The sequence below is a fragment of the Gossypium hirsutum genome, chromosome D01 (assembly GCF_007990345.1).
Source record: "Gossypium hirsutum isolate 1008001.06 chromosome D01, Gossypium_hirsutum_v2.1, whole genome shotgun sequence".
In the NCBI taxonomy this organism is placed as follows: Eukaryota; Viridiplantae; Streptophyta; class Magnoliopsida; order Malvales; family Malvaceae; genus Gossypium; species Gossypium hirsutum.
In genome coordinates, this window is record NC_053437.1 from 1,135,834 (window position 1) to 1,157,878 (window position 22,045).

A 22,045-nucleotide genomic window follows, 5' to 3' on the forward strand; every position below is an offset into this window, starting at 1 on the left:
TTCTTGAATCTTCTCAGTATACTATTCATTAAATATAATTAACATAATAATTACCTTCTAGACTTCTCTTTCTTGCTAGTTGATCATTTTACCCTTTATGATGTTTCAAAATTCCATTATTGAATTATCACTTAATTTAGTAAAATTGTGATTTAGCTCCTCATATTTCTTTCACTTATTCAATTTGGTCCTTATTAATCCATTTTCCTTATTTTCTAGGCATTTCCACCCTTAAGATATTTTCACTGTTGACCCTTCAAGTTTTTCATATTTATACTTTAACCCCTTACATGTTAAATATTTACACTTAGACCACATAACTTTTCATATTTTTATGATTTAGTCCCTAGCTCAAATTAATATTTCAAAACATGCTTCTTATTTCATTTCCCTCTAACATCCCTTATCATTTACTTTCTTTATATCTTATTTCACTGAAAATCTATCTCGTATTATTTTCGACCAAGGGGTTTTGGGGTGCTACATTTCTCCCCTCCTTAAAATAAATTTCGTTCTCGAAATCTCCTTACTTTTTCCTGACCATTAATTTTATTATCTCTTTATACTTTCAACTCTTTTCGATTCGATCATCTTCACGGTTCTTTTTACTCTACACTTTTGTTCGCATAATATCATTTTGCGCTTTCTACTTCATTCTTCGTTTATAAAATATTTTCTTGTAAAACTTTCATAACTTTTTGATTTAGTCCCTTTGTGTCATAAAAAAAATCATATCCACTAACTAATCATATCAAATTAATTTTCTTTCTTGTTATACTTTAATCGTATAACTTATTTCTTCTACACTATATCTAGTATCTTTTTCTTAAGATTTACTAAGAATTTTTGCCTATCGATATTTTCTTTAAATGATCCCTAATCAATTTGACTTATCTCTTTTCTTTAGCCCAAGTACATTTGAATCGGATGGATACACGGAATCGTCACTTTCAAATGCAACTTGACCCCCTTCATACATGAGAAACGTGCAATTTTAGCCTTTCCAAAAGCATACTGTGTACTTGCTCACCTTCAAATTGATGATAGTTGGTAATAAATATGGTTTTGCGATTGGTCACCTTTGGGCATTTAATTGGTACCAACTTGTTTCGGTTGTTTACACTTCCATTTTTAAGAGTGCAGGATTAAAACGTGTCTTTTGGTTCTTTACTTTTGATTGGTTTAACCTGTTTTAGTTATTAACTCTTATAATGTCATTTTCATCTTCATATTGTCAAGGACGAGCTCTCATGTTGTCAGGCTTTGTTTGAGAGTGTAGTCGCTCGAGGTTCAGAATTGGAAGGGTCCAAAAAAAACAACTTCTTAGTTTTTAATGTGAAAAAAAATCAGATTAAAATAAATTAATTAAATGCTTTCAATTTTTTACTATAAATCCTTAATCTCTTAATGCCTAAATGAGCCTAATTTATTATTTTACTTAGGACCTAAAAAAAATGCCAAAGAATAAACCTGGATGTGTGACTACAATCTCAACATTCAAGATGCTTATGCTAGTGTTTTGAATGATTTAACATAAACTCGAAAAGATTGTTAGAATGGAAGTAGTGGCCCGGGAAGGCTTCCTTCTTGTTTCCTCAATTCCATGTACACATGTTATTGTTAAATGAGTCAGGTTCACAATCGATTACTGGCCAAGAATAATGACAATATCCTAAACATATGTGTGAAGTTTTTCACTAAACTAAACATGTATAAAATAATTATTCGTGTATATTTTATATATAAAATATGTAATGAAAATTTTGTGTTAAATTCTAAATAAACATAAAAACGTAAAATTTATAATTATTTATATATAATTTATTTTATTTTATCACCGCTTTAACAAAATCATCTTTATTCAAAAAAAAAATATATGTTTAGGTAGCTCGCAGTTGCAATATATCAAATATAAAGTTAGAAAAAAGTTATTACAAGATGCCAAATATAATTGATTAAATAAGCTGAAATTTCTATACTTTTCCCTTCAATCTATATCTCTATTTATCACAACTCATGCCATTATTGAATGATATAAAAATTATAAATATATACACATTTATATAAATACTTTTATATTGTATAAGTTGTTAAAATCGGACTGATCGTTCAACTTTTGAATACGTTACTTTTTTTTAAAAATTATTTGATGTATTTTGCTTTAAAACCGAACTACTGAGATAGAGCAATTCTACTATTTGGTACCTGAATTTAGTTTCAATATTTAATTTGGTATCAGAATTTTTCTCTCTCATGTAAGTACAGCTTTAATGTTCAATTTGGTATTTAAACTTTATTTTTGTCCTGATTAAGTACCTATATATATTTTTATTAGAACATAGTGTGTCAAGTATGCATTAGGTCACGTAATGTTGTCTGGTTTACATATCAAAATGAACATTGAAGTTAACTTAAGTACTAACTAAAACAAAATAAACCAAATACCAAATAAATCATTTAAGTCAAACTCAAGTATCGAATGATATATTAATAATAAAACGCCAATATCTTAGATTAAAATCTAACTGATTTCTGATTATCCCATGATAACTCAGTTTTAGATGAGTATTAGCAATAGACTTGTTCAAGTAATTATGTTCGCTTTCAAGTTAATATGGATGCTTATTATAGACACCGAATTTTGTCCGGGTACAAATTACTTAGCATGATTTTAAGTGCCTTGAGTCCTTTTGACTTTATTTTCTTTAATTGGACTGGATTTTAATTTTGGACATATAGTATTGACATTGGGCTTTTAATTTTTTACAGGCTTGATGGCCCATTTATTTGTTATTATTATTGGTCTTTATTTTTTTTCATTTTGGGTTTATATGATGGCTTTTTAATAGCTTGAGAGGAAGGATATAGAGAGGTTATTATTGACAGTCTGGACTTGATCATAGTCGAAGGTTCGTTCGAAAAGTAAAAATTTGGGTAAAAAAATATGTTTAAAAAATAGGTCTAGACAAAAAAATGAGGTTCATTTTCTAAACAAGTTAGACATTGGGTAAGCTTTTTTGGCCTGACCCAACCAATTCAAATTTGTAAATAAAAAACATGATGTTGTTTCCACTATATATTTTGATGTTGTTTTGTCACTGTTTTATTGTCATTCCCTATTATATTGTTATTATTTTATTGTTATTGTTTGGATATTATATAACTCTTATTTTATTGTTAATTTTGCTACTATTTTAGAAACATTTACTTGCTTAGTTCCACCTATATTAGTGTTATTTAAGCATAACTATTCAATGCTTATTTTTAATTTATTTTCAATTTGTTGGAAAACATTTATTTTAATGTTTTTAGTGCATTTGATGTATTATATTTTTTAAATTTGTTTTTATATAAAAATAAGAATATTAAAAAAATTTAATACTAGTGGGCCAAGTTGGAGTCGAATTTTAATATTTTTATCCAAACCGAATTTAAGTAAAATTTTAAATCTATTTTTCAAACCGAATCGATCTCAAACCTAAAAATCAAGCCTAAGTAATTGAAAGTCACCATATGTTACTGTTAATTTGCTCACCAACAAGAAACGAAGAGAGGATTTGCTTTTCTTAGGCAGTCAATTCAATTTAAGCTTCTTTTTACCTTAAATGAGAAATTACCATTTTAGCCCTTCTGAAAATAAACAATTTAGTTTTAAGTATTTTACCCCTCCAACATCCTACTCAACTTTCAGACAATCTGTCCTACCGGAAAGCACCTAGCGAAGATGTGCTCAAGCTAAGTGTGAATCTTGTTTGTAGATGAACTGAGTGGAGAGGAGCTTGCGGTGTGATTGCGTGTGACTCAGACGGCGTGGTGCAAGCTGGCTGTGCCCCATGCCTTCAACCCTCTCTTTGCCCATACATCTTGTTTTCCATCCGCGTATTATCGAGGACGAGCGTTATGCTCTTTATTTCTAGGCTGAATAGCTAAACTTTGGACTTGTCTTAGTATGGCCCAATTTTAAGGAAAGTCATGACGTTTTGTGTTGGTGTTTATTTTATTTTTCATAGATCAATCAATGAAGTTGCTGGCAATCTCCTCCCTTTGTGGGTTCTAGGTTAGCGCGCAGTTGGGCACCGTAACCCGGCTTCCGGTTCATCCCAATCGCCAATTCTGCATACCAAAAATGACCCACTTAGAGCTCTCGATTCTGTGGCGCGACTCAATCGTCCTACCTATTTAAAGTTTGAGAATAGGTCGAGGGCGTTGCGCCCCCGATGTCTCTAATTATTGGCTTTACCCGATAGAACTCGCTAAGGGCTCCAGCTATCCTGAGGGAAACTTCGGAGAGAACCAGCTACTAAAATACATGAATTTACTTCTAAAATACACTCCAAATACCAAAAAAAAAAAAGGTAGCATTATCTATAGATTTGAAGCCCATAATTTTGTCTCCTTGCTCTATGTTAATTATTATAATCTCCAAAAGAACTTAAAAAATCAATAAAACAAGAAAAATGGTAGCGAAGTGGGTAGGAATGACAGCTCTATAATAAAATAGAATCAAAGAGAAGATCTGATCTACCTCACTATATCAGTGGATTAGGTCCTTGTTACTTTTTCAGCTATGTCTATAATTCAACTTATTTTAAGCATTTTATTTGTGGAATCTAATATTTTTTTGGTAAAAGAGTTTACCTCATTTTCGAATTGCTATGTTCGAACACTCGTTAGAGACTCTGTAAAAGTGTAAACCATGTTTAAATTTCCAGTAATTATCTTCACCAAGCAATCCGCAAAGATATTTTATTTTCTTGGAATATGTCGGGGTTTAACTTCCCAGTCCTTCACAAGTAAAGGCTATTATTCACTGCGTAACTATTGCTAATAGTATCAATCGGAATGGCATTGTCACTTTCTACTTCAACCTGTCTCAACCTTTCTTTCTATGCAGTAGAAAGTCCCTCATAGATTACCTTGTCTCGGTTTGAAAAACTCCTGATTTACCAACTATCATTGCAGAGCCAAGTAACCGGTCTCCAACTTGATTTCGAAACGCTCTCCCTATTGCAACATAGGATTTTTTTTAGAAGAGAAGTCGCCATCAATGTTAATTATCGGGTTTGTTATATACCTTTATTCAAGTTTTTTTTTTATAAAAATGTAAGTTTTTTGTTGTTTGATTTACCGAATGTAAAAATTTATTTAATAACGTGTTTTATTAAGTTGTTATAAATATAATATTTCGAATAGGCAATAAACTAAATGTTAATTTTACTCGACTTATAAATATAAATAAAAAATATATTTGAAATGTGGTTTGAAAGATATATTAAAGAATTAAAGTTGTTTTTATTTTATTTTGGTTTAAATTATTTTTTTATAGTTATAGCTCAATTTGTATGGGCATTGTTGCCAATGTAGGAGGACGTGGGTTCGAGTACGCTGAACTGAAGCGTATTATCCTCCTATTTATGGGTTAGGGAGGAATTATAAGTAGTTTTATGCACTATGTCGAAAAGAACATATACGATAGAATCTAAAATAAGATTATTCAATTTTTTTTTTACAAAAATAGTAATACTTTAAACAATAAAACAAATAAAAAAACTAGTTTCACTCACCATAGGCATAGCTCTGGAAGAGTGTTCAACTAATTGAACTTATATAAAACAAAATAAAAATGATGAAAATTGCAAGTTGTGAAGATGTGGACCTAACATGAATGATGTTGAAATGTTGAGGTTAATAAGTAAAGAATGGGGATTGGTGGGAGCCATGGGCCACAAATGGCAATTTCAAGACAACTAAAATAAAAGGTTACATATGGTGGACTTAAAAGACTTGAGAAAAATTGGATCATGAAAGGAACATTTCACCTTTTTTATTCTTGTATTGTATTAATTGGTTGATTATAATTTATATAATGTTTGTATGAAAATTACATCCATAAGGACTGGGCTTTTGCTTTGATTTTTATTCCAAATAAAATTTATAACAGGTTAAACCATTATATCGACCCTTTTCATCACATTATATATGGTTTATTTTGATATTTTTTTTATCTGAACTTCATATCCAGAACATTAAATCTCAAACTCCAAACTCAAAGCTTGAACCTCGAACATGATTTAAGGTTTGAGGATTGGAGTTCATGATTCTAGGTTTAAGGTTTTGAATCTGAGATGAAAATCATCAAAATTATGTATCAATGAGATGAAGAAAATGACTGAGATACAGAATGGAAAAAATATGTATTATTCTCTCAATTATATAAAGGAATCATAATTATCCTACTAAAGACCCTTTTTTAGGGACCTACCATGACCAAAAGTTTCAATGAAGTTTTTTTGGCAAATTTGATTAAGATTAATAAGACAATAGATTGGGTATCTGGGAAAATAAAAAAAAAACCTAATCGCACGTCCTTTTAACTTAATTATGTATGATTGTACACCTAAACACTTACAGCTTTCAATAAAATATTTATTATAATTTAAAAATCTCATTTAATTATATTTAAAGTAAACCAAAAACAAGGATAGAGAGGGGGTACAATAATTGAGTAGGGAGGGGGGACAGGAAGATCACGTGACACCCTTACCATGTCACGAGGAGAGAGCAACACGTGTTGATTTTAGTCCATACTCTTGTAATAAAAGGACAACAATACCACCCGAAGACAAAATAGGAAAAAAATAAAAATTAATGTTAAGTGGGACCCGCTTTAAATAGGAAAGTGGAAAATTACAATATTGGCTTATTGGCTGGGAATTATCGGCTATCAATATTTGGGTTTTCAGATAAGCACGCCATCTGTTTCCTTTCCTTTTATTTTTATATTTTTTTGGGCGATACCTTGTCATTTTCTCCCGATATCTCGTGATAAAATAAATGACCAATACGTTTGCGTTTTGAACTACGATAATTAAAACCTACTTTCCAAGAAGGTGGAAACTTATCTTTGATTAATTAATGTTTAGTTTTTTTTTTAAATTTTAATATTTAAATTCATCGATTGAGTATTAGCTCGATTGACATGTATATTGTTATCAATATAGGAACACGTAGATTTGAGTGCGGCTAAAGCACGTTATCTTCCTATTTATGAATTAAGAAAGGGTTATGGGTAGTTTTAGACATTGTGTTAAAAAATTTTTAATATTTAAATTTTTGTTAGATTATATATATTTTTGAATAATCTCATTATATATTCTGGTCATATCTGGCCTTTTTGACGCAATGCCTAGAATTAAGCATAGTCTCTCCCTAATTCATAAATAGGAGGATAATGCGCTTTTACGCACTTGAACCCACGTCTTCCTGCATTAACACCAATGCCCTTGCCAATCAATCTAATATTCAATTGGCGTTAAATTACATTTTTTTAGATGAAAAAGTTGATTAAATTGTTAAAAATTTAATTTTATTAATGTGACCATTTATATGTGTTTATATTGCTGTGTTTATACATTGATTACCATGTGGACTACCACATCATTATTGTTAAATTTTCAACTTTAAAGAAAAACAAATTGTCTAACTTTTGAACTACGAGGTCCAAAATGATCCCAAAAAAAAAAACTCCAAACTAATAAAAGAATTAAACATTAAGAACTAAATTTGAGATTGTACCTTAATTAATTTATAAAATTATTTTTAAAACATTAAAAATTAAGATACTTTCGTGACATATATTTTTAAAGTTAAAATATGTTACAAGTCTTTGTACTCGTAGATATGAAATTTAGTCTCTATATTTTTATTTCAAAAAAATGTCTTACTTTCTAATTCTAAATTCAAGTTTGATTGTTAACATCATTAACATTCCTTTTTAAATTTATTGGGGTGACACTTTAAAATAAAATACTTTCCTGGTAGCCCAAAAATAACATTGTAATTAATATGAATTTAACAAAAAAAATTTAATGAGATTAACATTTGGGCTTGCAATTTTAAATTCGAATAGTAGAGAAACTAAATTCATTGAAATAAAAGTAAATGATTAACTTCCAAAGGTACGAAAAATGCATGGACTTAAACCATATTTTAAATAAATGAATATATCTGGTAGGTCCCTCTATTATAAGGATTGGACCAATTTACTTACTCTTTTATTAAATAAATCAATTTAGCCTTTATACTTATTAAAAATAATTAAATAAGTCCAAATTTGAACCAAGCTCACACTCATTGTTTAAAAAATGTCATTATCATTAACATGGTTAATAGTATGAAATATTTTATTTATAGTTAAATAATAATAATTTTATGCCATTTTAACCTTCAGTGTTAACTCTATTATAATTTAGTCCTATTTTAATTTTTAATAGTACAATGATTAAATTAATATATTTATTAGTACAAGGATTAATTTGATAATGTCCTTATAATAAAAGGACTTAGAGAAGTACTTTTACCTATTTAATTAGAATTAATTTCCCAAGAAATTCTCAAACTATGACTTTCTTTCTAATTTGGTCCCTAAACTTCAAAATATTTTAATTACATCCTCAAACTATCAAAGTTATATCAATTAGATGATTCCGTTACTAAAATAATTAATTTAATCATTAAATGACACGTCAGATCTTATGTAACATAATTTAAAATGAAAATTAAAAAAATGAACGTAGTTAAAATAGATGTAGTGAAAATATTGATTTTAAAGTTCTCAAAGCTATTGTAGAAGTTTTATCGTTCACGCTCTTTTTTCTTTTTAGTTTTACTTTAATTTTAGTTTTTTACATTTAAAACTTATGCACCAATGTTTTACTTTAAACTTGACATTTTAAATTATATCATATAAGATTTGATGTGTTATTTAATAGTTTAATTACTGATTTTAATAAAAAAATAACCTAATTGATATAATCTTGATAATTTGGTTAATAATTAGAACGTTTTGAAGTTTAGGGACTAATCTAAAATGTGGACCATAGCTTGAGGGTGTTTGGTGCTATTAACCCGTTTAATTAAGATAAGGTGAGAGATAATCAGGTAGTGAACCGCGTGAAGGAGTTTATTTTATTTTTATCGTGATAAAATCTCGTTTGGACATTAGCAATGATAAAAGCCACTTTTTTTCAAAATAAAAATAAAAAAATAAAAACCGCTATCCTGTTTTGTAAAACCACTTATCCTTTACTCTTCTATAAATAAAGACCCAGTTTCATAGCTGCCTTCCTTCATCCATTTCTTCTTTTTTGGAAACAGCATATAAAAAGCTTATTAAAGGAAAAAAAAAAAACCCCGATCCAATGAGTTACCTGAACCGGGTTTGGATGGCGACGAGCATGGCGATGGTACAAGGTCACGGTGAAAACCAAGGTCAAAACTGGAAATCAGGCATCAAGTTTCTCCAAAGGGGCCAAAGGAGGCTCTCCGACGGAGAATCTTCGAATCTCCGGCCGATTTCCGGTTCGGATCTAACTGGCGTGGTCAGTAACCGTGACGGCCAAGCCGATGAGTCGATCCGTCGAGTCATGTATCTTAATTGTTGGGGTCAAGGATGAGGATTTTGACTTGTTCTTCGGCTTTTTTTTTTCGATTTCGCAACCCTAAGAAAACGGAAATTTGGACTGGCGGGTGTCTGGGAGAGATGTAAATAAAAAAGAGAGGAGAAATTTTGAGTTTTAGGGCTTTGAGAATCAGTGGAAATTATGAAATCGAATTGGGGAAAAAAGCAGTGTAATTAATTTTTTTTAAGATCAAATTGTGTAAATATGATTATCTAATTGTCATTTAAATAAGTATTTAGTGTGTTTGTTTTTAAGATTCAGTCAGTGTAGATTAAATCTACTGCAATTAGAGAGGGCAGCTTAAGTTAATCGATTTGCATGGTTCATCAATTTCTACTTAAAAAAAATCGAAAATTACAATTTAAATCGAATATAATCTTTTAAGTTTTAAATAAAAAAGTAAATTTAATTTTTTTAACTAGTAAATTTAATTATTATCCCACATGAAATAGATCAAATATATTATTCAAATGGATTTTTTTATTTTTTGGGGCTAAATTGTTTCTTAAAAATAAACTGATTTTTAAAAAAATGACAACTATGATAATTAAAATGACATATTTGATCATTGTAAACTCAGTTTTTTTTAAAAAAAATTAGAAGAGGAAGAAAAAGATTAAAAAAAATAGAATTATTCAGATTGATCGATTTGAGTATTAGATATTTATTCTTTTAATTAAAAAAATTATAATAAAAAGTTTTAAGATTTTTAGTTTTAAGTATTTTTCAGAAAAACAAATGCCTAACACCCAAAATAGTTAATCTTTTTAACCCTAAATTTTGGTTTCCATTCCAATTTTTTTCCTAAAAAAAATCTAAAATCCTAATACTTACATTACATGAAAAGAAAAATTAGATATTGATAGTTTTATTTTAATAAAATAAGATAAATTTAAAATTTAAAATTTAAAAAATTTATTTTAATATAATAACTAAAATCATTTTGATTCTTATAATTTTCATTTTAAAAATTCTTACTGAAAATACACTTATCCACGTTTTATGTGTACTTTCTATGTAGATCATTGGGCATCAAATTTTATTATATGCAATATATAAATGACATTTACAAATTAATAATATTATTACGTTTATGATAAATTAATATTGATATTTTTATAATTACATTATCTTTTTCAGTTCATTAATGATTTTATGTAAAAACTAATAATATAAAAAATATTATAAAGTTAATATTTACCACCGAGGATGTACAAACCAATTATCATATAATTTAATTACATTTGTAAATGTAAATATTAATTTGCTTTACTTTCTCATGAGACCGTGTTAATATTGAAATATCCTATTCAAATTGTGTTTAATTCGGATTTTAAAATTGATTTGAAAAAAAATAATTATTAATATGATTAGATTTAAATTTTTTTATAATTTTATTAATAAAATAAATTTAACATTAATTGTGAATTTATATAATTTCATGTTTAATTTATCAAATGAAATCTGAATATAATGTGTCAATTTATGAATAAATATATAATATTATAACATAAGAAAATTAGCACGAAACACTCAAATTTCATGGTCCATATCAAAGTAACAAACATTGACTGATCACCTTCTCGCCCAAAAAAAGGGGCCATGGGAAGAAATGCAAACGAAGAAACCCAGAAATATGGATAAATTGCATGAATAAGCAACCATTCGTCGAAACTCAAATGATGCAGGAAGGTAAAAGAAAATAGAGAGAGAACACTCACAAAACTCTATGAATAGCCGTAGCATGAGCTCGTTGCAGATGGACAGGGATGTATCGTTGGACATACATAATCCAATCATACAGGCAAAGAAAAGCTTCTTTGGTTTCCGAGGTTTTGTGGTTTTATCTCCCACGAAGCGACCTGCTGGGCTTCCTCCGGCATGATGAAAGGCAAAGAGATTTCACAAATCATTAACTCGCAACAAAATGGGCATTCACTGGCCACTGCATCATCTAATTGTGATCGGAGCTGCCCACGAACCAAACAGAGATCTCAAATTAGACTACCGAGTTTTGTCTACTAAATACTAATATGGCAATTTGGAACTTTACACAGGACGGAAGTGATGTACCTTATCGGCAGGGCTGATGCTAGTAATGACTTCGTTTGTCAAACCGCCATTTGATTCCCTTCGAACTTCGCTACCAAGTAAAGTTAGTTGCTTCTGCAAATCCAGAATATATTCCGCCTGCCACAGATGTTTTACTCTTAAAGGACTGCTACCATAAATGTCGTAAAAAGTTTACCAAGGCCAAGAAGAAAGAAACTACCCAGAAACTGTGACCTTTCAGCCAAGATGCGGAACATTAGCATATGAGAACTGAAAGAATGATAGGCAAACAACTTACTTGAGATTCATTGGTGCAACGGGTCACGTGAGCAATCAAGCAGTGGGAATGGAAAGCATGTCCACATGGAAAAACATAGAAAGGAGCCATTGATCCTACAGCTGTATACCCGCTAGCCATTCTGTAATCCCCGCCAATGGCCAAAATTTTACGCTTACAGACCTGATAATTCAGATGAAGTTGACTAATCATGGGCTATTCAATTCATAGGTTGAGGAATAGGAGTTTTCTGATAATTTATAACATTGCCAACATTAAAATAAATTAAAAATCAGCTAAGATATTGTCAATAAAATTAATATTCACTGGCACCCAAAAATCTGTGCTAGAACTAGATGATAAGGTAAAAGCAAGCAGCCCTCTATATGTGCACATTCTTTTAGAGTTTTCATAAAAGTCTGCAGAGTGCCATAGCAGACTGAATCAAGCATGAAAGGTTTAGCTGCATAATCCGTTTAAGATATTGGAATAAATAAATAAAAATTAGGATGATCAATTACCCCACAATCCTCATCGCGATCAATCACAACATATCTTTGAGCTAATGCACTAATATCATTTCTAATGTTGTCTGCACCATGTGTTGCATCATTCATCTCCTGCTTCAGTTGCTCGATTTGCTTGTTGTAATCGTCCAGTGAGGAGCAAATTGCCTCCTACATACATGCATAAAATAAAATTTGTTAAACGGCATTCTCTCAAATCTGCTAAATCTTGGGTTTCCTGTGGTGTTATTTCAAATTGAGCCCCTTCACCTACTACCAATCGGTTTTAGGTTGGATGCTTAACATGGTATTAAACCCTGGGTGTTTATGTTGTTCCTACCTAACCTATTGTGAGGTGAGAGAAAGAGGTATTTCTAAATGATAGTATCGTCTCTACAAAGAAATAAAGAAAAATCACAAGCCGAAATCCTACCTTGAAGTCATCAATTAAGGCAAAGTCAGGGAAGAATGGCAATATGTCCTCAATCTTTAATAGGCCATCTGTTTCCTTGAGAAAGGCTATTGCCTTTCTTATATTCTCTCTTTTAGTACCCTTTTCCTGCTCGATGACGTGCTTGGCAACCATTAACCAAAGCTTCTTCCTCAAGTCTTCATCATCTTCAACCTTGTCAGCTTCAGCCATTGCTAGCTCGGGATCAATCTAGAGAACCAAAAATAGAATAAATACTAATGTGATGTAAAATCCGGATAAACTATGTTTGATCAAAGATGCTTCCATTATACATTGTACAGTCAAATGACAAGTTTAAGATGAAAATATTTATTTGAAGGCAAATTATAAGATGATAGTTAAACGTGGGTATCCCATGTCTGTCCCATGCAACATGCCTCGAGAAAATCCCAAAAATATATGCAAAGATGGCCATATTGAATAGTCCACTTATGATTATCCTTTATAGTACACGCTCCACACATTTAAAATTGACAGCAGATCATGCTCAACAAACAGGTTACTTAGAATCCTACAATAGAGAAATTTGAGCTAAGGTTTGCATGTGATCTTTGCATCAGAAAAACCATTTCTAACAGCATGAAGCAGCTTCTAGGTATCACGGATTTAGAGACTTTTACATTCAACTAAAATTTTCCTGAACACAGGTAGACAATTACCTTATTTACCTAAATAACACCAAAAAGAACTTTTCCCACCAAAAAGTTCCCATAGAATGCTTTGTAATTCTCCATTTTTATAGTAATAATAATAAATCCATACCCCCCAAAGTCTAAAGACATGAGACATGAGCAAGTATAAGGTGGAGAGAGAGAGTGAGATGCCTAACATGTCTTACGTATTAATAGGAGCCAATGTCCCTAATTCCCGAATGAATTTTATTATTATGTGCTATATTTTCTAAATCAAATTCTCAAATTAATGACACAAGTTCCAATATAAATGGTATGAGAAAAAAATGTTATCAAGAGGCTCTCAGATGCTTTGACAGAAATATTACCTGCAGAGCAAGAGCAACAGCTTCCTCATGCATTGACATCATGCTATATATATGAACACAGGCACGCATTCGTTTTTCTTTGAGGCAGAGGCGCAGTGCATACTTAGGATCATAAAAGAAATCAGGCCCATTCTCTTGCCCTTTTCCAAATTTGCATTGTAGGAAACGTAAAAGGGAACTATCATCTTCCTGCATAAAATATAAAAGAAAACCACACTATAATAAAGTCGACAAGGCAAACACATATTCTCAACCTAGAATATCCATGATTGTAAAGAAGCATTTAGATGTACAAAATGGAGCAGATTAGACATACTTTGAAATCATTGTATGTTTGATCTTTCCGCAACCACTTAAAAACTAAAGCTCAAGTAGTTAGATGAGGGTCCAAGAAGATTTTTTATTTACTAACATGCCATCTTATGTACACTCCATTGTAAATTTAAAGGAGTAAAGCGTTTAAATTTTAAACCAACCAACTGCACCTGCTTAGCATACAAAGAAAGCAACAAGTTGTGGATTCCTGGATCCTCATTATGCAAATGATGAACACAGAATTCCAAGTATTTAATTACTTCATGGGTTTCATTCCTGCATGTTGCACAAAGTTCCTATAAGAAATCATTCAAGATCAATAAGAGACATGAATGACTAAATAAGCAAATATAGGGAGAGCATTACTTTGCATGAGGTTCACTTGAATAACGCATCATTGCGGGAATAAGTTTCCTTGGATTCAGGTTGTTTGACGCCATCCAAAACTCCACAGTCTCATAAGCATCAAGAGTAATAAGATCTGGGGCAAACTTGTACTGCGGTGTCCAATACCATGTTTTCAATAAGAATGAAAGAGAAATGAGAGGTCGTATGTAATTACAAAGAGAAAAGAAAAACTACCTGTATAGGATAAAACTGAATGAGGAACTCAGTCACATAAAAAATGAAGAAAATAATACAAGGACCTGCTAACTAACCAGCGGAATGTGATGGAAAGGACATTGGGAACTTGATTTTTACCTGAAGATCTATTGGAACAGCAGGTTTCCGAAGCACTTCCAATGCTTTCTTTGCTTCTCCTTGCTAAAGGAAAAGGAAAAAAAAAACAAAGAACAGCTATAAGGTTCAAATAAAGAATAGAACAAGGTAAAAAAAAGTTAACTAACTATTAATTATAAAAAGTCAAAATAAATGACTAATATGTTAAATCCTTTCTTCTATTACTTAATAAGCCAATAGAAAAGAAAAAAGAATGAAGGAAATGAGTCAATTATCCATCAGAATGATGAAGAGTAAATAAAAAGTTTCCATATCAGAATAATCACCCTATAATAAACTTAAGGCTTGGACAAGCAAACCCAAAAGCATTAAGCTTCCCCTCCCCCATGCCCTTAAAAAATTAAATAAATAAATGGCAGCATAAGGAAAGAGAAATTGTAGATCAAATGAATGAGGAAAAGCAGCAGAATGTTCCGATGACCATAAGAAAAGAATAACCTAAAACCTGAATATAGTAATGAATAACAATTTCATGTTGTTCCTTCAGACTAGCGAAATATACTAGTTCTTCAACTCTTCCATAGCTGCAAAAGGAAATTATTATTGTTGGTAATGCTTCAATACTAAAAGGGTTAGCTGATAAAAGAACTAAGAGACTGCAGCAAGTAAAACAGACATTACTGAGACAATATTGAAGCAAAAGACAGGGCCTTTAGCCCAAACAAAATCATTGAACATTTCAGTTCTAACGACCAGAGTCCAAGAAAAACCTCAAGTCCTGAGAATTTGTTCGTTTTCTTTTGTTCATTTGGCACAATAAATGCTTGCAAACACCTTAATTCTAAGGATTGCAATTCCACTTAAGTAGAACATAAATTTTTTAAGTTCTCCTGCTTTATGGACTTTATGATATGAAAATGCCTTTTATGTGGAGAGCACCCGAGAAGTAATCCAATGTTTTTGCTGGCCAAATATGGGAATTAAACTTACTTCGGTTGGGCTTTGAAAGATTCAATACTGTTTCATGTTCCGACTAAAAGAATTAATTTTAGTGTCATATTTTCACACAAGATAGACCTTAATTGTTGAATGGAAGCCCAAAAGATAAACTCTACATCAAAGTTTTGACCTTAAGCTAATGTGACAGATCTTTTATCTTCCTATGGTAACACTTTAGACAATAAAATCTATATCCATTAAGATGGAACAAATGTAAAACATAATATTATGAAACCATGAAAGATTAGTTACAGATTATTACCTCTCTAGAAGTCTCATTGTAGTCACCTCATCCAAAACATCTTTGCAGTCACTAAGGAAAGCACGGAATTCTTTAATGATTGATTGATATTCAGAATTACGATTCACCAAAGCTGTGTCATCTTCTAAAAGAAGCCGATTTATCTAAAATGTTGAAATGCAAAACCAAGCATTAGAGATGACTAGTGATTCATGATTTTCTTGCTTCTAGTGAGAATTTAGTCATCTATAACAATGCACTCCACAAGGAAAGTAATGAACAATATTCATTTCCCAAAAAGTAGACGCATTTTCAAACTTGCTTCAAGTTTTTATGCCCATTGCTAACCACGTTCAAGACCAAAAGATAATAGGCTAATACTGTTTTTTGTTAGCTTTAGATATAAATGGAAGAATATGAGGATGGTAAATGACCTAAAGATGGAACAAATTGATGAAATGCAGAAAATGGACTGAAAATGACAAAGATAAAACATTTATGTTGGGCACTTATCTCATGTAGCCTTTATCTATTATCATTCTAGGAATGTTTAAGAAAATAATTCAAAGTCACATCTGACGCAGTAAGAAGTATCATGTTATGTTGAACAACAACAAAAAAAAAAAGAAGTGTCATGTTACAACCTAGCATCTAGACTTATAACCTGTTGCCAACCACACATTTCAGTTTTATAAAACCACAAGCATATCAAAAGAGGCAAAGAAAGAAACTATGATGATAATTAGTTATGTATCTACTAGTAATGCATGGAAAAAATTGAAACCTTGTCCAGGTACAGTTCTGTGGCCCATGTGGAAATCATTGTTATTTGGCATTTGTCATCCTTTGAAAGATTGTCAAGCTTCCGTAACAAGAAAGTTCTCAAAGCATCCTGAAAGCAGAGCACATATTAGTTTGTCAATGAATGTCAAACACAAACGCATGGCAAGTATAATGGAGAAATGTTGCCTTGCATATCATATTCATACTGAAAAACTTGAATCTATGGAATCTTTAGTTGCGTTCTGTTTCGTGCTTGGGCATGCAGATTCAAGATAATTGTCAATTAAGCAATCAAAAGTGTTATCATATTAAAGAATAAAAATCAATCAGCTCAGCAAATTTATACTTCTGCGCTGATAAAAATTCCTGCCTCAGGTTGCAGCAAACATAATATTGTATAATCAAATGTAAAACTAACTTGATTAAGTTTCTAAAATGCCCTCACAGATATAGAAAACATAATCAGTTCAAGAACTAAAGAAATAAAGGTAGATTCTAAATTGGTTTCTTCTGAAAAAAAGGAACAGAATGAGGAAATGGGGTGATCCAATTTATCATGGCTACCAAATAATTTCAATCTTTGAAATGAGATTCATTCATAGGGTAAGATCTGATATTTTCAATTGTTAGAATTCTTTTCTCGAATTAGTCATGAATTTTTCTAGCACAGTGCTAAAGATCTCATAAAAAACTTAAAGCAACTTGCCGAAAAAAGGCTAAGAGAAAAAAGAGAACAAGTATTACTGGCATAAAATCTAAGACTGGGTTCTAAAAACGCATAAGCCTCAGGCTATTCGAAGAATAGCACACTACTCGAAGAAGGGGCAAAATTAAAATAGATAAAAATCAAATTAAAGATCCATCACTTGCCTGTTCGTTGACACTGATAAACTTCAAAGTGATCTCCTCAAATGATAATATATAGTTAATCTGCAAAGCACAGTTATAAGTTATAAAAATTTCCTTCACATGAAAAACAGAGCAATATGCACACATATGCTACATGAGGATGTACAAGATTAACGGAGAACTAATCATCTAAGTTGATAAATAAGATACATAAATAAAATAATATGAAGAAAGAGGGAATTCACTTTTGCATAAAAAGATGCTGCCCTGAGGAAGTCCCTGGAGCTGAATGCAGCTTCAGCCTGCATAAAAAGTACCCCCATCATAGACAATTACAATGATAACAAGAATGTCTACACAGAAATCTTCAACCTAGGAATGGCAGGTCATTTAAGCTTTGCATTACGAAACTACATGCCTAACCAAAAGAGCCATTACTTGACAGACAAGATGTAAGCTAGACAGGACCTGAACTAAATATACTTGGTCTCTCTGGAGCGGATCACGAGAATTAGCTAAAGCTGCAGCATACTCTTTCATATCTAGATAGACCCTCCACATATCTCGTCCTTCATCATTGACAGAAACCTATAAGATGTTTCAATCCAGAAGACAGAAGTTTAGCCTAATATAGTTTGTTCCAAAACAGAAGATGAAGTTAATTGGGAGATACAAACCTGAAAGATAGAGTTCTGATCGTATGCATAGAACAACCCTGCAGTTGCATCGCTACATAGTCCAATAATTCCTCTTGAACTAGAGTCTGACACCTGATCAAACTGAAGTTCCTCTATAATTTGCTCACTTATTCTGTTTACAACCTATGCAGCATTTAGGAACAAAGGTCACACGATTGTAAAAGCTAAAGGAACAGGGAAAGAAGCAAATTAAACAATCCTAAATAAATACTAACAAATTACAAATCTGATTCCAAGATCCTTCAAAACATAACTTAAAGGGGGCCTTTAGAATGTCTCATACTCATTAGAAAATCCACTACAAGGATAGATGTAACTGAATCCAGAACAATGCCAGACAACATCAGCAGAAAAAATACGAAACAAGTGCTTATAACAACACACCTTAACCTTATTCCCAATAAGAAGCAAAAAGTGAAATTCAGACACTGCCATGGAACTGGGTTTGACTACTTCCGCGCCATTAGACAACTTTGCATAGTCCAGAAGAGCCTTGTTCTCCACAAAGTTCTGATCACCATTTGGAGAACTATATCAAAACATCCACAATGAACACATACATTAAAAAAATCATTAGATATAACAAGTTTAAATGCATTATATGGTTAGGTGAAATAAAATGAAATGCATCCTACAATATACTCAAAAGCTAGCAGCAACTGAAGTACCAAATATGAACTTAATTTTGGAGGAGGCAGGAATAGAAAATTAATAAATACAAGTGTGTAAATAGATGGTTGAAAAAAGAAGAGAAAGTTGAGTATTTAAATCTTTACCTATGTTGTGCTCCAAAATTTAGGCTGCCATGATAGATGCCAGCTCCAGACAGCCATGCAAAATGAATAGCTCTTCTTTGCTTGATAAAGAAATGCAGATCACTAAAAGGATAAAATGGCAGCAGTAAACCTTCAAATTCAGAAAGCACCATAACTTTAACACACACACACACACATTTTAGAAGGGGCAGGTAGTAATTCTCAACCAATAAAAAATAAATTATTGTGTTAACCCCAAAGAATAAGCTTAACATGCTTTTCAATAAAGTTCTGTAAACACAAGATTCTGTTCTATCTTCTGAGAAGATGGAATAATAAAAAAAATATCATCATGAAAAAGAAACTTGCCTGTTTGGTATTTCACCAGGAAGTTCCATGAAATGCACAGCACGATTCAAGTAGCTGGCAAAAACAGTCTAGCAACGCAAAAATTGATTAAATAAATAAATAACATATTTCCATGATATATTGCACTAAGCTAGACAGAAGGCTATGCAAAACCGTAAGAGAACCTCAAAGTAAGAAAAAGTTCAGGAAAATAAAAGAAGTCATGAACATTTTTAGGCATTATCTAAATAACTGTTTAGGAGAAATATAATTGCAGATAAGAACTAGCTCTCTGATAGCATACTAGGTAGGTAAAAGAAATGGTATATCTTGGGATGAATAGAGTCTTGTTCAACCGATTAATAAAAAAATAGAGAGGACAAAAGGGATATCCATCTATAAATAGAAGCAGCAGCAGAATAATGGCAAACAACCACAGGGAAAATATTAACATGTTCCTTTGTAGACAATCACTTTCAAAACTTTAAACAGGAGAAACAGGAATTAGAGCTCGGCTTACTTCTAGTGTTCCAATTCCAGTAAAAGAATAAAGTCTTGTGGGAGTAACAGCCATCACATAATATCTAGATCCGTTGCTCACGATAGCTGTCTCCATCTGTACAAAGCACCAACGCCAGTTTAAGACAAAAAAAAAAAAGAGTACGAATGTCAACTTCCCTGACTGTTCCATGAACAAATAATCCCTTCAAAATTATCGAGAGATGAGAACCAATCTTAAGCAGCAACATATTCCAACGAGTTCATCATAAATTGTCTAGCAGAAAATAATACTGCTACCCAAGCCAACAGAAGGTTTATGATGCACAGTTACACAGACAAATAAACAGATCATTAGAACTTTGACCATCCAAAGAGACTTTTTTATTATTTTTCTAAATTTTTTAGCTGAAGAAAGATGAGTCTCTTGTTACTTTCACAAGGTAATGCTCAAGTAGAACATCTATATCAGAACAAAGGTTCTTAAAATGAAAAACCAAGAGGTAATCTAAAGCCAATTCCTAAAAGAATGACGCAAAAAGTGTACCTGCAAACCCATGATAGCTTCTGGAAGCTCTGCTAATTCAAATAAAGGCTTTATATGCTTTTCCCTCTTGTCCTTCTCATCTACAGCAATTTCATACAGTTGACCATTCTCTGTACCAAGAATGACTTCCCTTGTAGAAGCTGCATCAAAAAAGAAGTTAAGAACACAATAGCATAACCAAATCATATGCCCAAAGTTTGCTTTTAAAAAACAAAGCAATGGCCAAAAAACAAAATTACCTTCAGTTATCTGTTGCCTATTCCAGGCAACAGCATTGACAACTAGACCTTTCAGTCTGCTTAATACACGTGGTTTGGTCCACTTTGCATGAGTGTAGAATGTATCAGCACCTCCACTGCCCACCACAGTGGCAATACAATGACTACCCCCAGGATCAACAAAAACTCTATGGATCGATTGTTCCCCAGGTCGACCAGCAGAGAGATCAATATCTAAAATTCCAAATGGTAGAAGAAAATTTACAACATGCATCCATCATATACATGCGCCAACAAATCAGTTCTTAACCTCTCACTCGCCATGAATCAATTTGATACCTTAAGCTAAGTTCATTAGAACTAGCCTAGAATTTCAAAAATTAGGCACGGCATAGCCAGCAAATCAGTTCTTAACCTCTCATTTGCCATGACTCAATTTGATACCTTAAGCTAAGTTCAATCACTTCAATTTCAATTAACTTTAAGCTAAGTTCAGTTAAAACTAGCCTAGAGTTTCAAAAAATAGGCACTACATAGCCAAGAAATCAGTTCTTAACCTCTCATCCGCCATGATTCAATTTGATACCTTAAGCTAAGTTCAATCAGTTCAACTTCAATTAAAACTAGCTTAGAATTTCAAAAATAGGCACTGTACTTAGCTGAGAACTAAAATTTTGTATAATTAAATTCAAATTATTGAGCATTGATCGATAAAAAGAAGCAAAATAAAGCAAAAGGAGGAGGCTATACCATTAGAATCTCCAACACCGAAATCATGTCTAATAATCCAACCTTTACTTGTTCCTATCACAATTACATCATTTCCAGCTGCCATACACGTAATCACGCCGCGGCCTTTCGTCGCATATCTCTCGAGGAGATCTACTGTGAACACTTCTCTACCTTGATCCATTGTTCACCGTCGCCGTCACCACACTTTCCTCCGCCGTTGATTTTGTCGCCGGCGAACTTGCACTGAAATGCTTGAAAAAATTGATTAATTAAGCATAAATATATAGTACCTGAATTGTGTAGAAAAGAGATCAACTGGAGAATGTTCGTATCCTATCGTATTATTTTCAGGGACAAAAGAAAGTGAAAGCCCCAAAATCTAATTTCCTTAAAACGAATCGTTTTAGTGAAACCCCAGAAGGAAAAAAAAGGGTCAAGATGGTAAATAAACCTAACGGATTTCGATTTAATCCGACTTTAGTCTGAGTCAGCCAGATGATATTAACACATTTTATATTTATTAAGTTTGGCTCGATCCAAAATATGAGTTTAAATTTTTTTGCTAAACTTGCTACATTTATAAACAGTTAAATCAAGTGCTATATTATTCTTT

General features: G+C 31.7%; 1 protein-coding gene across 1 annotated transcript; it reads right to left on the bottom strand.

The window, feature by feature from the left end:
* Positions 1-10,980: 10,980 nt before the first annotated feature.
* Positions 10,981-21,843, bottom strand: LOC121213698 (vacuolar sorting protein 18). The gene is made up of 23 exons (XM_041086653.1): positions 21,451-21,843; positions 20,722-20,934; positions 20,483-20,622; positions 19,958-20,053; positions 19,459-19,526; positions 19,111-19,212; positions 18,719-18,863; positions 18,314-18,457; positions 18,105-18,224; positions 17,882-17,938; positions 17,658-17,717; positions 16,789-16,896; positions 16,026-16,168; positions 15,270-15,348; positions 14,786-14,848; positions 14,450-14,580; positions 14,254-14,359; positions 13,769-13,957; positions 12,730-12,957; positions 12,312-12,467; positions 11,812-11,973; positions 11,535-11,651; positions 10,981-11,431 (listed from the first exon to the last, which is right to left on the bottom strand). The coding sequence occupies exons 1-23, from the start codon at positions 21,611-21,613 to the stop codon at positions 11,258-11,260; spliced, it is 2,964 nt and encodes a 987-aa protein (XP_040942587.1). The 5' UTR covers positions 21,614-21,843; the 3' UTR covers positions 10,981-11,257.
* Between the last annotated feature and the right edge of the window lie 202 nt (positions 21,844-22,045).